General features: G+C 41.2%; 1 protein-coding gene across 6 annotated transcripts in view; it reads left to right on the forward strand.

Annotated features, from left to right (window-relative positions):
• The window catches only part of pds5a (PDS5 cohesin associated factor A), a 189,658-nt gene that overhangs the window by 136,206 nt on the left and 37,721 nt on the right, over positions 1 to 15,731 (forward strand). For all 6 annotated transcript variants that reach the window (XM_072252836.1, XM_072252835.1, XM_072252837.1 and 3 more), the window contains 4 exons: positions 147 to 215; positions 2,011 to 2,147; positions 8,360 to 8,483; positions 12,449 to 12,653. In XM_072252836.1, coding sequence (XP_072108937.1) covers positions 147 to 215; positions 2,011 to 2,147; positions 8,360 to 8,483; positions 12,449 to 12,653 — 535 coding nt within the window. The remainder of the gene's footprint in view (positions 1 to 146; positions 216 to 2,010; positions 2,148 to 8,359; positions 8,484 to 12,448; positions 12,654 to 15,731) is intronic.

The raw sequence follows: 15,731 nt of genomic DNA on the forward strand, positions 1-15,731 counted from the left end.
CTTAAGGGGAAGTTGCAAAATAATATAATTTTTAGTGATATTACATAGCCCAAGTCATCATCACATGACATGGAATCTTATTATCAAACACTTACTGTTATTCATATATACTCTGCCTGCAAGTAAATATATATGTCTCTTTCCAGTTCCCTGGAGGAAAAAACGGTAAATTATGGACTCCAAATGAAGAAGTCTCTCCAGAAGTACTAGCAAAGGTATTGTGACCCACGATTAAATGTATACTGGTTATTTTGAAGTTGAATATTAAGATGGTTGGGCTGGCTGGTGGCGCAACGACATCAGCGCTGGACCCAGGAGCGGAGGTTCCCGGGTTCAAAACCAGTCGGGTCCGCACCTGAGTATGCTTTCCACCCGTGCCGGGTTGAGTGTCGAGATCGCAACTCAACCTCGTAAAATAAAGGGAAAAATACTGCGAAAATGTCTGTGTGAGGAGTGGCGCGCCACACAGCCTCTCTGTCTTGCTCCACACCTTGTAAAAGCCATGAAAAAGACATCATCGCAGATGCACACACACAGACTTGCACGCACGCAGGTACATACCAAAAAAAAAGAATATTATGATGGTTGTGATTTGAGAAGTAAACAGGGATTTTGCTAGCCACGTTGCATGCTCCTCTGGACCACTTTTGCCTTGTGCTATCAATTAAATTTTGTAATTTTATTTTTGCCTTTCATGGACCTCTTTTGCTTTTCTTACTTTCACCCACTTACTCTGTATCCTCAGATTTAATTTATCTGATGAATTCAGGTTATTGACGAAATATTAACTTCATCCACAAATGCTGGCAGAACTGCTTAGTATTTCTAATATTAGATTTCCAGTAATCACACTATTCTGCTTCTATATTTCATACCAATGATAGGGTTTTCTTTTGCCTTCAGCTACCACCCCAGTAACCTCCACATGCAGCACATATTTATCTGTAACTTCCCCCACCTCCAACGGGATCCCACCACCAAGCACATCTTTCCCTCCCCCCCATTTTCTGCTGTCTGCAGGGATTTCTCCCTACACGATTCCCTTGTCCACTCGTCTTCACTGATCTCCCTCCTGGCATTTATTCTTGCAATCGGAACAAGAGCTACACCTCCTCCCTCACTACCAATCAGTGCCCCAAACAGTCCTTCCAGGGAGTAAGGCAACACTTCACCTGTGAGTCTGTTGGGGTCACCTACTGTATCTGGTGCTCCCAGTGTGGCCTCCTGTACATTGGTGAGACCTGAAGTAGATTCGGAGATCACTTCACCGAGCACGTACTCTCCAGTCAGCCAGAAAAAGTGGGATCTCCTGGTAGCCACCCATTTCAATTCCACTTCCCATTCCCATTCCGTCATGTCAGTCCATGGTCTCCTCTATTTCTGTACATTGAAGCCACATTCAGGTTGGAGGAGCAGCACCTTGTATTCTGCCTAGGTACCCTCCAACCTGATGGCATGAACATCAATTTCTCAAACTTCTGGTAATTGCCCACCCTGCCTCCCCCCGACCATTCCCCATTCCTGTTTCACTCTCTTTCCTATCTCGTTACCTGCTCAACACCTCCCTCTGGTGCTCCTCCTTCCCTTTCTTCCATGATCTTCTACCCTCTCCAATCAGATTCCCTCTCCTCTAGCCTTTTATCTTTTTTACCAGTCAACTTCCCAGCTTTTTACTTTCACCCCTCCCCCTCTCCTGGTTTCACCCGTCACCTTATGTTTTTTCCTCCTGCCCCCCCCCCCACCTTCTTGCTCTGACTTCCCATCATTTTTTCTAGTCCTGGTGAAGAGTCTTGGCCCAAAACGTTGACCCTTTATTCATTTTCATAGATGCTGCCTGCCCTGCTGAGTTCCTCCAGCATTTTGTGTGTTTTGCCCTGATTCTATATTGATTTGTTTTGACCACATACCACAGGGCCCCAAGATATCTAGTCTTTGAGCTATTTTAAAAGTAATAGATATTTACAAACATATTGTGGATTATGATGCAGTAATATTATCTTTTCTTATTAGGTTCAGGCTATTAAGCTTTTGGTACGGTGGTTATTAGGAATGAAGAATAATCAATCCAAATCTGCAAATTCTACACTTCGGCTATTATCAGCCATGCTGGTTAGTGAAGGTGACCTAACTGAACAGAAAAAGATAAGGTAACATTGCTCATAGTAATGGTAATTGTTCCCTTGAATACATTCATGAACCTTTCAATAATAAAACACAGACTGCAATTCAATCAACTTATTTAAATCAGAGAAAACTGCAAGATTTATTAAATAGTTTATCTTTGCTCAGCTTCTACATGGAAACTCATGCTCTATTGGTTATATAAATAAATTTCTTTTTGAATTAAAGTTTGTCCTTTCTGTTCTGAAGAAAACTTGCTGTGCATAAATGATTTGTAATTATTTTATGAAGTTTTTGTAGATTTCATAGTATACATTCTTTTCCTTTCTGATTGTAATTTATTAGATTTTATATATATCAAAATCCTCTTTTGAGGGTTGCTTCAACTATGGATTACTTTCTATTAATCCCAACTGGAAATGGTTAATACCACAGTTGGGCCAAAAATTTATATATATTAAAGACAGAAATACCAGGGATTCAGGGGTATAATTGCAAGGGAAATTCAGAGGTAAAAAGGTAGCAAGAGATAACTTTGGCAGAGAATATTAAGTAAAGTCCAAAGAGGTTTTATAATTTAAACGAAAAATGCATAAAAATGGATTTTATATTAGAGGGAGAAGAATAACTAGAGGGAGAATAGGCCCCTGAAAGAGGAAGTTGCAATTTTTGCATCATTATTGGCCATAGATGAGGACTACTAGACAGGAAGGAAGCGAATATTGTGCCTTTATTTAAGATGGTAGCAAAGAAAATTGTAGGGATTATAGGCTAGTAAATCTTAACATCTGTAGTAAGTAAATGTCAGTGATTAACTTCACTTGCCTCATCAATGAAATGTTCCCACTACCTATGGACTCACTTTCAAGGACTCTTCATCTCATGTTCTTGATATTTGTTTCTAATTTATTTATTATTTCTTTTTGTATTTGTACATTCTGTTGTCTTTTGCATATTGAATGAATGCCTAAGTTGATGCAATCTTCCATTGATTCTGTTACAATTTATTGAGAATGCCCACAAGAAAATTAATCTCAGAGTTGTATTTGGTGACGTATATGTACATTGATAATAAATTTACATGTACTTTAAATTACTGAAGAGGATTCTGAAGGATATATTTGGAAAGATGGGGGTCCATTAAGGGAGACAGCATAGCCTTGTGCAAACTCAACTTTGATGAGTTGACCAAGAAAATTAATGAGGGCAGAGCAGTACATATAGTTTATATGGCCTTCAGTAAGGCAGTTGATAAGATTCCACATTAGGCTGCTCTGGGAGGTTGGTTCACATGGAATCTAGGGAGAGCTGGCTAATTGGGTACATAGAAAGCAAAAGGTGATAGTGGAAGGTTGTTTTTTGGACCAAAGGTTTGTGAGTAGTGGTGTGCGTGGGTCAGTGCCAGGCCCATCGCTGTTTGTCATAGGATATGAATTTACAAGGCCTGGTTTGTAAATTTGCAGATGACACTAAAATAGGTGGTATGGTGGACAAAGAGGAAGGATATCAAAAGATACAGGGAGATCTTAATCAGCTGAGTAAGTGGGCTGGGGAATGGCAAATGGAGTTAAATTTTTGTAAGTGTGAGGTGATGCATTTTGGGAAGTCAAATCCAGGTAGGACTTTCACAGTGAACAACAGGCTCCTGCAGTGTTGTAGAACAGAGGGACTGAAGAGTACAAGTACATTATTCACTGAAAGTAGAGTCGCAGCTTGATAGGGTGCTGAGGAAGTCTTCTGGCAGCTATACAGGACACTAGCAAAGCCCCACTTGGAGCATTTTGTTCAGTTTTAGTCACCCTGCTGTAAGAAAGGATGTTGTTAAACTAGAAAGAGTTTAGAAAAGATTTACAGTAAGGCTGTTAGGACTTGAAGGACTAAGTTATAGGAGAGGTAGGGCAGACTATGACTGATTAAGGTGATCTTATAGAAGTGTGTCAGATCATGAGGGTCATAGATAAGTTGAATGCATTTGATCTTTTTCCCTGAGTTGGGGAATCAAGAATTAAAGGGCATAGGCTTAAGGTGAGAGGGGAAAGATTTAGGACGAACTTGAGGGGCAACCTTTTGACACAATGGGCAGTATCAGTGGAATCAGTGCCAGAGGAAGTAGTTGAGGCAGGTACATGGATTGGAGGTGTTTAGAAGGTTATGAGCTAAACAATTGCAAATAGGGCAAGCTTGGAGAGGGTGTTTTAGTTGGCATGTGCCATTTGAGTTGAAGGGCCTGTTTCTGTACTGTATGACTCTGTGGCATGCTTCTGACAACTGGTGAAAGGTGTATTCAACTCTAATGAAACTCTTTAATTGCAAAGACAATGTGCAGGAATGTGTATTGCACAATTTATTACTTGTCATCATACAAGATAATCTGGACTAGACGTGTCTTTCCTGTTTTCTGCCCCATATTAAAGATCTGTACTTTCAGGTCGTGGTCCTAGTCTCATTCTGCATTACTATGTTTTTGTGCTGGTCCATGGTTTGTTAAAGCAGGGTCCCCAACTGTTTTTGCACTGCGGACCGGTTTAATATTGACAATATTCTTGCGGACTGGCCGAACCCGAGGGTGGGAGAGGGGTAGGGTTGCCAACGGACAAGAGTAGCAGTCAAATACGTTGGGTTTACCATGATAAAGACTACAATGACCATGAAGCCTTGCGCGGGCACCAGTGTGCATGCAGAGGAGCATGGAATTGATTGCTTTGGCCATTCATGAAAAATTGCGTTCCCCATATTGATCTTGTAGCTAAGTCATGAGCCACTTGTTTATTTCACAGGCTTAACCTGTAGTTATCTCTATTAATATAGTAATGGCCATTTCTTCAGCCTGCTACTGAAGGTGTCTCAGAATGGACCCATCTTTTCTATCGACTACAATCAGATGGCCATTGTCTTATTGCTTCTAGTTTGTTAGAAGTGGTGTCTTGGTGAAGCAAGCCAACTGTCCACTTTATTACTCCCCCCCCCCCCCCCCCCAACAAATCATTTTTGGCGATTCTATTTGGGGGGGGGGGGGGAGTTAATCACGACCGGAATATAGGTGATAAGTGGCTAATACACTCAATTATCAGGGGAGGACAGGGGAGCTTGAAGTAAGTGTTGAACAAACTTATAGTAGAAGTGGTAGAGGCAGGTTCGATATTATCATTTAAAGAAAAATTAGATAGGTATATGGACAGGAAAGGAATGGACGGTTATGGGCTGAGTGCAGATCGGTGGGACTAGGTGAGAGCAGTGTTCGACACGGACTAGAAGGACCGACATCGCCTGTTTCTGTGCTGTAATTGTTATATGGTTATATAAGTTACTTATAAGTCAATGGCATCATAACATTTTAAGTAATGTTTGGATATTAAACACACAGCACACATTTTCCCTGTATGAACATATAAAATCTTTGCAACACACCAATATCGCTGATTCAATGGGAGCCCTGGGCTGAATACTTGTTTTCCTGCGACAACACGGTTCTGTCGAGGGGTGATGGGAGACAGTGATACTCGAAGGGGGTTCCTTATGTCCAGTCTATTCCGCAATTTAGTTTTCATTGCATTCATTGCAGAGATATGTTGGTAATGGAAGCAACGTTTTCAGTGCTTTCGTGGCTACGTCAGGATATTTAGCCTTGACTTTGATCCAGAATGCTGGCGGAGATGTTATGTCAAACATACTTTTCAGCCCGCCACCATTTGCAAGCTCGGGGAGTTGATCTACTTCCTGCGCTGATATGGATGACGCGTGCGTAATGACCTCGCGTGCGTTCGTTCAGTAGTGGGCGTGACAGGGAATGAGGAAAGCTTCAGCTGACTCATATCACCAAATTATATCGTTTCCTCTTGGCCTGGTAGCTCATGCTTTGCGGCCCGGTGGGGACCATTGTGTTAAAGTATTAAACCTGTTTCCAAGATTCATCTCTGTCTTGCTGTTATGTTTTCTTCTTCTGCTTTGCTGTTATGAGAAGGTACTATATTGATCAGTTAGTCTAAGTCCAACCTATTTCACCACTGTCATCCTGTTGTAATGGAATATTGGCTGCCACAGTATCATTTCCATTTTCCACTTATTGCTTTGCCTCCTAGTTATTAGCACTGGGTCAAACAGAGGAGCATGGAATTGATTGCTTTGGCCATTCATGAAAAATTGCGTTCCCCATATTGATCTTGTAGCTAAGTCATGAGCCACTTGTTTATTTCACAGGCTTAACCTGTAGTTATCTCTATTAATATAGTAATGGCCATTTCTTCAGCCTGCTACTGAAGGTGTCTCAGAATGGACCCATCTTTTCTATCGACTACAATCAGATGGCCATTGTCTTATTGCTTCTAGTTTGTTAGAAGTGGTGTCTTGGTGAAGCAAGCCAACTGTCCACTTTATTACTGCTGCTTAGTGAAACTATGATGATGTGAAACTGTTATGATGCCAATCTGGTTCCAGACAGTAGTTTATTATTTCAGAGCCTTAATTCTGCCAGTGGTTTCTCAAAAATAAAAATCCTGATTCAGAATCCTATAATTATGACTGAAATCGATGAGATTAATTTAATTTGATTTGGTCATTATGTCTCCTTGTTTATATCTTAACATTGTGTTGAAAGGTAATTAATCCAGCTGGATTTTCCCTCTGCTTGTATTTGAATTTTACATAAGTATATTTTATGTTATTGGCTGGATGCCAGTGTTTGGTGAAATTACATGGCTAATATGCAACAACATTGTATGATACTGCCATGAAAAAAAAACTTACAGGTGTTCCAATCAATGAGATGAGATTGGAGGTGTGGGTTGTAGAGGTGTCCAACCCTAGAAAAAATACACAAAGTCAGGTTACTAACAGAGCCTGCTCTTCTCAAGAATGATATGTTAATGTGCACCATGCCTCAATCAAAACAACTTCTAGAGGACCTTAGGAAAAGAATTGGAGAGATGCATGAAGCTGGAAAATGCTACAAAAGCATTTCTAAAGACCTGAGTGTTCACCAGTCCACAGTAAGAGAAATTGTCTACAAATGGAGGAAATTCAGTACTGTTGCTATTCTCTCTAGGAGTGAGTGTCCTGCAAAGATCACGCCAAGAGCACAATGTGCACTGCTGAAGGAGGAGAAAGAGAACCCAAGGGTAACAGCAAAAGACCTGCAGAAATCTTTAGAACTTTCTAAAGTCTCAGTTCATGGAAGGGCACCATGGAAGAAACCACTGCTCTCCAAAAAACATCATTGCTACATGCCTCAAGTTTGCAAAAGACCACCTGGATGTTCCACAGTGCTTCTGGGATAATGTTCTGTGAACAGATGAAACGAAGATGAACTTTTTGACAGAAATGCACACTGCTCTGTTTGGAGGAAAAATGGCACTTCAGTCCAACACCAATACCTCATCCCACCTGTGAAGCATGGTGGAAGGAGTATCATGGCTTGGCTGCCTGAGGGTCTGCACAGCTTGCAATCATTGAGGGAACAATGAGTTCAAAATTATATCAAGACATTTTACAGGAGAACATTGGGATTGTAGTCCATCACCTGAAGCTTAATAGAAGCTGGATGGTGCAGCAAGACAGTGATTGGAAACACAAGAGTAAATCAACAGCAGAATGATTTAAGAAGAAGAAAATCTTGTGCTTTGGAATTGCCAAGTCAGAGTCCAGATCTTAACCCAATTGAGATGATCTGAAGAGGGTTGTTCATGTAAGGTATCCCAGAAATATTGATGAATGGTAACAGTTTTGTATGGGGGAATGGTCTAAGATTCCTCCTCACCATTGTGCAGGTCTGATCATCAGCTACAGGAAATGTTTAGTGGTGGTTATTGCTGCTAAAGGAGGTTCTACCAGTTATTACATACAAGTGTTCACATACTTTTTCCAGCCTGGACTGTGAATTATTAAACGAAGTGTTCAATAATGACATGACAAGTACAGTAGTTTGTGTGTTATTAGTTTATGCAGATTCTGTTTGTCTTTTATTGTGACTTAGATGAAGATCAGACCATATTTTATGATAAATTAATGCAGAAAGCCAAGTAGTTGCAAAGGGTTCACAAACTTTTTCTTGCAACTGCGTATAAAAGTAAGAAATCTTTAATTTGAAGAACTAAGATTATCAGGTAGGTAATTCACTACTTTTGGTTTAGACTTCTGAACTTCCTCCTGTTGTCAGTATTCTAACTGAGAGTTTCTAAAAATTATAAATCCATTAGGTGGAGCTCTGCTGTGATTAGTTGACCTTGTTTTCCCTGTCTTGCAGTAAATCTGATATGTCTCGATTACGGTTGGCTGCAGGATGTGCTATACTAAAACTTGCACAAGAACCTTGCTATCATGAAATTATCACCCCAGAGCAGTTCCAGCTTTGTGCACTTGTTATAAATGTAAGTGCTGTTGCTTTATTATCATTGTTTGTGTTTAAACTCTGTGCTCCTTCAGTCTAAAATATGATCTCTATTTATAAAATTTCCAAAAAATCCTACATGAAGAAATGCTTTCTTCAAATCTGTGTAATTCAATCCTATCTCAAACCATGCTAGACAAACCTTTTCTTGTTGTATATTCTGGGACTATTCTTATAACAATGTAAAAATGTTACTAAGAAAACCTGTTATCTACAGATTTAATTCTTACAAAAAAGTGAAAAAATAATTTTATTGTGATGCCTATAATTATAAAAAAATTAAAACAGTTGTAGAATGGGAGGTTAAACAAACTTTTGTAATGATGGCAATTTTTAACTGGATGTAACTCAGTATGTAATAATATTCATCAGTTTTGATTAATATACTTTTTCATATCATAAAGGAACAGGAAGGGAGCAGTTACTCTATTGGGGGTATTCTATAGGCCCCCTGGTAGCAGCAGAGATACCGAGGAGCAGATTGGGAGGCAGATTTTGGAAAGGTGCAAAAATAAGAGGGTTGTTATCATGGGTGACTTTAACTTCCCTAATATTGATTGGCACCTGATTAGTTCCAAGGGTTTAGATGGGGCAGAGTTTGTTAGTGTGTCCAGGACGGATTCCTGTCACAGTATGTTGACAGGCCGACTAGGGGAAATGCCATACTAGATCTAGTATTAGGTAATGAACTGGGTCAGGTCACAGATCTCTCAGTGGGTGAGCATCTGGGGGACAGTGACCACTGCTCCCTGGCCTTTAGCATTATCATGGAAAAGGATAGAATCAGAGAGGACAGGAAAATTTTTAACTGGGGAAGGGCAAGTTATGAGGCTATAAGGCTAGAACTTGCGGGTGTGGTTTGGGTTGATGTTTTTGCAGGGAAATGTACTATGGACATGTGGTCGATGTTTAGGGATCTCTTGCAGGGTGTTAGGGATAAATTTGTCCCGGTGAGGAAGATAAGGAATGGTAGGGTGAAGGAACAATGGGTGACAAGTGAGGTGGAAAATCTAGTCAGGTGGAAGTAGGCAGCATACATGAGGTTTAAGAAGCAAGGATCAGATAGGTCTATTGAGGAATATAGGGTAGCAAGAAAGGAGCTCAAGAAGGGGCTGAGAAGAGCAAGAAGGGGGCATGAGAAGGCCTTGGCCAGTAGGGTAAAGGAAGACCCCAAGGTATTCTTCAATTATGTGAAGAAGAAAAGGATGACAGGAGTGAAGGTAGGACCGATTAGAGATAAAGGTGGGAAGATGTGCCTGGAGGCTGTGGAACTGAGCGAGGTCCTCAATGAATACTTCTCTTCGGTATTCACCAATGAGAGGGAACTTGATGACAGTGAGGACAATATGAGTGAGGTTGATGTTCTGGAGCATGTTGACATTAAGGAAGAGGAGGTGTTGGAGTTGTTAAAATACATTAGGACGGATAAGTCCCCGGGGCCTGATGGAATATTCCCCAGGCTGCTCCACGAGGTGAGGGAGGAGATTGCTGAGCCTCTGGCTAGGATCTTTATGTCATTGTCCAGGGGAATGGTACCAGAGGATTGGAGGGAGGCGAATGTTGTCCCTTTGTTCAAAAAAGGTAGTAGGGATAGTCCGGGTAATTATAGACCAGTGAGCCTTACCTCTGTGATGGGAAAGCTGTTGGAAAAGATTCTTAGAGATAGGATCTCTGGGCATTTAGAGAATCATGGTCTGATCAGGGACAGTCGGCATGGCTTTGTGAAGGGCAGATCATGTCTAACAAGCCTGATAGAGTTCTTTGAGGAGGTGACCAGGCATATAGATGAGAGTAGTGCAGTGGATGTGATCTACATGGATTTTAGTAAGGCATTTGACAAGGTTCCACATGATAGGCTTATTCAGAAAGTCAGAAGGCATGGGATCCAGGGAAGTTTGGCCAGGTGGATTCAGAATTGGCTTGCCTGCAGAAGGCAGAGGGTCGTGATGGAGGGTGTACATTTGGATTGGAGGGTTGTGATTAGTGGTGTCCCACAAGGATCTGTTCTGGGACCTCTACTTTTCGTGATTTTTATTAACGACCTGGATGTGGGGGTAGAAGGGTGGGTTGGCAAGTTTGCAGACGACACAAAGGTTGGTGGTGTTGTAGATAGTGTAGAGGATTGTCGAAGATTGCAGAGAGACATTGATAGGATGCAGAAGTGGGCTGAGAAGTGGCAGATGGAGTTCAACCCAGAGAAGTGTGAGGTGGTACACTTTGGAAGGACAAACTCCAAGGCAGGGTACAAAGTAAATGGCAGGATACTTGGTAGTGTGGAGGAGCAGAGGGATCTGGGGGTACATGTTCACAGATCCCTGAAAGTTGCCTCACAGGTAGATAGGGTAGTTAAGAAAGCTTATGGGGTGTTAGCTTTCATAAGTCGAGAGACAGAGTTTAAGAGTTGCGATGTAAAGATGCAGCTCTATAAAACTCTAGTTAGGCCACACTTGGAGTACTGTGTCCAGTTCTGGTCGCCTCACTATAGGTAGGATGTGGAAGCATTGGAAAGGGTACAGAGGAGATTTACCAGGATGGTGCCTGGTTTAGAGAGTATGCATTATGATCAGAGATTAGGGAGCTAGGACTTTACTTTGAAGAGAAGGAAGATGAGGGGAGACATGATAGAGGTGTACAAGATATTAAGAGGAATAGACAGAGTGGATAGCTAGCGCCTCTTCCCCAGGTCATCACTGCTCAATACAAGAGGATATTGCTTTAAGGTAAGGGGTGGAAAGTTCAAGGGGGATATTAGAGGAAGCTTTTTTACTCAGAGAGTAGTTGCTACGTGGAATGCACTGCTTAAGTCAGTGGTGGAGGCAGATACACTAGTGAAGTTTAAGAGACTACTAGACAGGTATATGGAGGAATTTAAGGTGGAGGGTTATATGGGAGGCAGGGTTTGAGGTTTGGCACAACATTGTGGGCCAAAGGGCCTGTAATGTGCTGTACTATTCTATATTCAGTAAATACTTACCCTGAGAGGTAACAAAATTAGAGTGGGTGAATAATATTCAGTTAATCGGGCAGCCGCGTATTTAGGAAAACTTTTAAAGAACAAAAGCTAATTGAGAAACTTACAGGGATTTTCTTTGTTTATTTGGGACACCATGCCACTTAATTGGGACAGGAGACTGTAGTTTCTAACTAGCGTCAGTCTGTATACTTGTGTGAGCGTTAGAACATCATGCTTCATGTGAACAATTTTTAAATAGCATCAGTTGCGTATGTTTGTTCACTGGTAATTAGTGAGAAATAAGCAGTAAGATAACTCAGAATTGTTGGTCACTGTGGTTTCAAGCATTCAGGCTTTGAGAGAACAGAAACAGCTTGAAGTGAAAATGAAATGATTTCACTACTTCAAAAAAGTTAGAAACTATGAAGGGTTTTAAATGAAAATGAAGATTTGGAGGATACAATCATTGACAGCATTGTATGAAAGCAGTCCATTATCTGCATTTTGGTGGCTGTGCTGATTTTGTTCTTTTACAGTCAAAAGAACATGGTGCAGATGAGTTCTTCTGATAAGTGTTAGGGGCTAATACTCATTTTTATAGTTCTACTGTAGAATTGGTAGTGTTCTAATTTGTTCTGTATTTCATTTAAATACATAATTTGTTACTGAGTTTCTTTTTTTATACCTTTCTAGCTATTTCCATGAAACTTTGGCTAATTGGGGCAGCCGCTTAATTGGGCCAAAATGTACTGGTCTTGGTGTGTCCCAATTAGAATCCACTATATTGTTGAAAAAGCATTGAATGAATAAATTTCGGATAATTTAAATGTCACCCCTCTCCCCACCCACCCCCGGAAATTAACTATTATGAAATTAGCAAACTGTTTCTGTTTTGCCATAGAGGTGAGCATTCGTAATTCTCACATTCATGTTAACAGTTTGTTGCATTACTTCAAATAATCTATTGATTTTATAAATTTTGTTGTTTAAAGGATGAGTGTTACCAGGTGAGACAAATATTTGCTCTGAAACTTCACAAAGCCCTCGGAAAATTAATGCTCCCATTGGAATATATGGCGGTGTTTGCACTCTGTGCCAAGGACCCTGTGAAAGAGCGAAGAGCACATGCCAGACAGTGTCTCCTTAAAAATATAAGTATACGAAGAGAATATATTAAACAGAATCCAATCGCTCATGGTTAGTACAGTAATTTACAATATTTTCTTAAAAGAAGTGTTGTTTTACAGCTTACAATGCTTTAGTTTCAGTTTAAACAAATTCTCATTATTTATTTCTTATATTCCCTTGGCATGCCCATCAGCTCCACCATGATTTTCTTACTGCTTTCCTTTAGGGATGTGGGTAGTCCCTGGTGAAATGCCACAGGGTTTACAGGAAGAACATGCAGATTCTACACAACAAAAGTCAGGATCAGTGAAACAGCACCTTCCACTCTGTCACTGTGATACCCATATGTGACAACTTTGTTTGAAAGGGATAAAACAAGTAATTAGAGGCCATTTAGATGAACTACATTGTGGGACAGATTATTGGAATCAGTTCTGAGAACAAGAATCCACATTAATCAAAAACAGTATAGGGCAATATAGCAAAGACATGGCAGGCCATTTGGTTCAGCAAGTCCATGCCGACCATAGTGCCCACCCAGGTATATCCAATTACCTGCATTTGGCCCAAATCCCTCTAAGCCCTGCCCCTCCAAATACCCATCCAAGTTCTTCTTAAATGTCACTGACCTCCATTTTGTGAAACAGCCCTCAACCACTGCTTGTTGCTTCTTACCATCAAGCCAATTTTGAGTCCACCTTGTGAGCTCTCCCTAGATTCCATTAGGCCTAACCTGCCAGACCAGTTTACTATCTGGGACTTTGCGGAAGACCAAAGTCCAAATAGAAACATTCACTATCCTAGCCTCATCTACCCTCTTGGACACCTTTTCAAAAAAATCTCTAAAATATTCATCAAGCATGACTTTCCATGCACAAAACCATGCTGGTTTCTCTTAATTCTTGTGCATCCAGATGCAGTCAACTGGATTTCTTAAGGGAAAGTTGCAAAGAAGTCAGATACTTTTTAAAGTGCATTTGTGTCTGTGTGTGTGTATATATATATATATATACATGCTATCTTAAAAATATAAAATATAGGTAGATTTAAAAAAATAAAATAAAAAAATAAAAGGAAAAAAAAATAAAATATAGGTAGATAAGATTTGCAGATGAATCAAAAATGATGGTGTGAATGACAGGAGACATGCATAGACTGCAGGAGGATGTTGATGCTCTGGTCAGTTGCGCAGAAAACTCAAATAGAATTCAGTCTGGAGAGGTGAGAGGTCATGAATTTGAGGAAGGACAACAGCATGTGAATCCAGCTCTTAAAAGGTATTCAGAAAAGTTGATAATATGGATAAAAAGACATCTAGTGTACTGTCTTTTACCTAAGGAATAAAGCATAAGAACAGGGAGATTATGCTAGAATCATATAAAACACTAACTAGGCTATAGCTTGAATATTATGTACTGTTCAAACCTGCACACATGGAGCAAGGCAGAGTCATCTGCGTGCCCACTGTGCTCCAAGCGAAGAACCCTGGAGCACATCCTCAGCGGCTGCGCGAGGGCGCTTGGTGAGGGACGGTACAGGTGGAGGCATGATCAGGTCCTGAAGACCATCGCTGAAGCCGTCAGCGCAGGAGTTGAGTGGGCGAAGCGGTCCCGACCCTCCAAGCAGACCACTACCTTTGTCAGAGCTGGGGAGCAGCCAATACCTGCCAAAAGAACATCTGCAGGCATTCCGACCTCTGCAAGGGACTGGCAGCTGTTGGTGGACCTCGAAGGGCAGCTGAAGTTCCCCAACCATATCGCAGCCACCACCCTGCGACCAGGCAATGTCCGAGTCTACTAAGCAAGTGGTGCTGCTGGAGCTGACGGTCCCATGAGAAGATAGCTTGGAAGAGGCCTTTGAAAAGAAGCTCTCCAAGTACGCAGGACTGGTCAGCAACTGTCAGCAGGCTGGATGGAGAGCGAGGTGTCTCGCAGTGGAGGTTGGTTGTAGGGGATTCGTAGCCCGTTCCTTAGTTAGAGCCTTCAGCATTTTGGGCATCGAGGGAGAGAGGAAGAGGAGAGCCATCCGCAGTACCACCGATGTGGCAGAGAGGGCCTCAAGATGGCTGTGGCTCAAAAGAGGGGACCCATGGAGTCATAAGTAGCTAGCCATCTGGACACAAGCTGGGATCTGATCAGGCCCGGCTGGGTCACCTGGAGGAGGTTGTATGATGTTGAAAGACCTGAAACACCCTATGATTCCAGGGACATCACTGAAGATGTGTCCAGAAGCATCAGTAGATGTATGTACACAGTAGTCACCTTATTACGGGAAGATCAGACACAATGGAGAAGGTGCAGAAGAAATTAACAGGATATTGTCAGAGCTGGAAATTCAACAATGGAGATGGATTGGTAGGCTGGGGAAAGAATGGGGGAGGTTGGGCGAGATTTAATTGACAAGTATTATGAGGGGTATACACTGAGTAAACAGGCAGCATCTATGGAAAGAGAAACAGTTACCTCATCAGGGTCTTAATACTGTCCTCCAGATTCACTTTTATCTCCTAAACCCAATTGTATATTATTAAAATCTGCTCATGTTCAGAGTTCTGTGAAATTCTTGGTTTTAATGTCTAGCACTTAAAACAATATTCAGCCTTTTAGCTCCTAGAACTGTTACTTTCCTCTTCAACTCCTTCACTTCATGTGACTTCCATTTCCTATTCCATAAACCTACCACTCCATTCATAACTGGCATCTCGGTCAACAAGTTGATTTGAATTTCTGCCTTTATGCATAATTGAAGATTTCAGCTTTGCCAAATTTTTGCCAGGCTTAACTAACCTAGCCTTTATCCACTGCTTTGCTTTCTAGGTTCCAAATAGTGTCTCGTCTTTCATCATTCTGTTTCAGATCCTGTTCCGTTGCTTCCCACTCCTAGCTTTCCTACTTTTACCTTCTCAATATTTTGCATCTGCTTTCTAACCCCATAATAATTCATCATTAATTTGCAGCATCCCTTCCATGGGTATCCCAGTTTCAAATCCTACTTGAAGTTAGTCAGATTCCTAGGCACCTTTCCTGCCATCCACTGAGCAGCTGTAAGTATTGCCCTACAATTTCCTTTTATCTGAATCTTTACAACTGCTCAAAGAACAATATTCAAATTTATTCCTAAACCTTGGAACAACAACTTCCTCTTCCT

The sequence above is a fragment of the Mobula birostris genome, chromosome 3 (genome assembly GCF_030028105.1).
Source record: "Mobula birostris isolate sMobBir1 chromosome 3, sMobBir1.hap1, whole genome shotgun sequence".
NCBI classification, from domain to species: Eukaryota; Metazoa; Chordata; class Chondrichthyes; order Myliobatiformes; family Myliobatidae; genus Mobula; species Mobula birostris.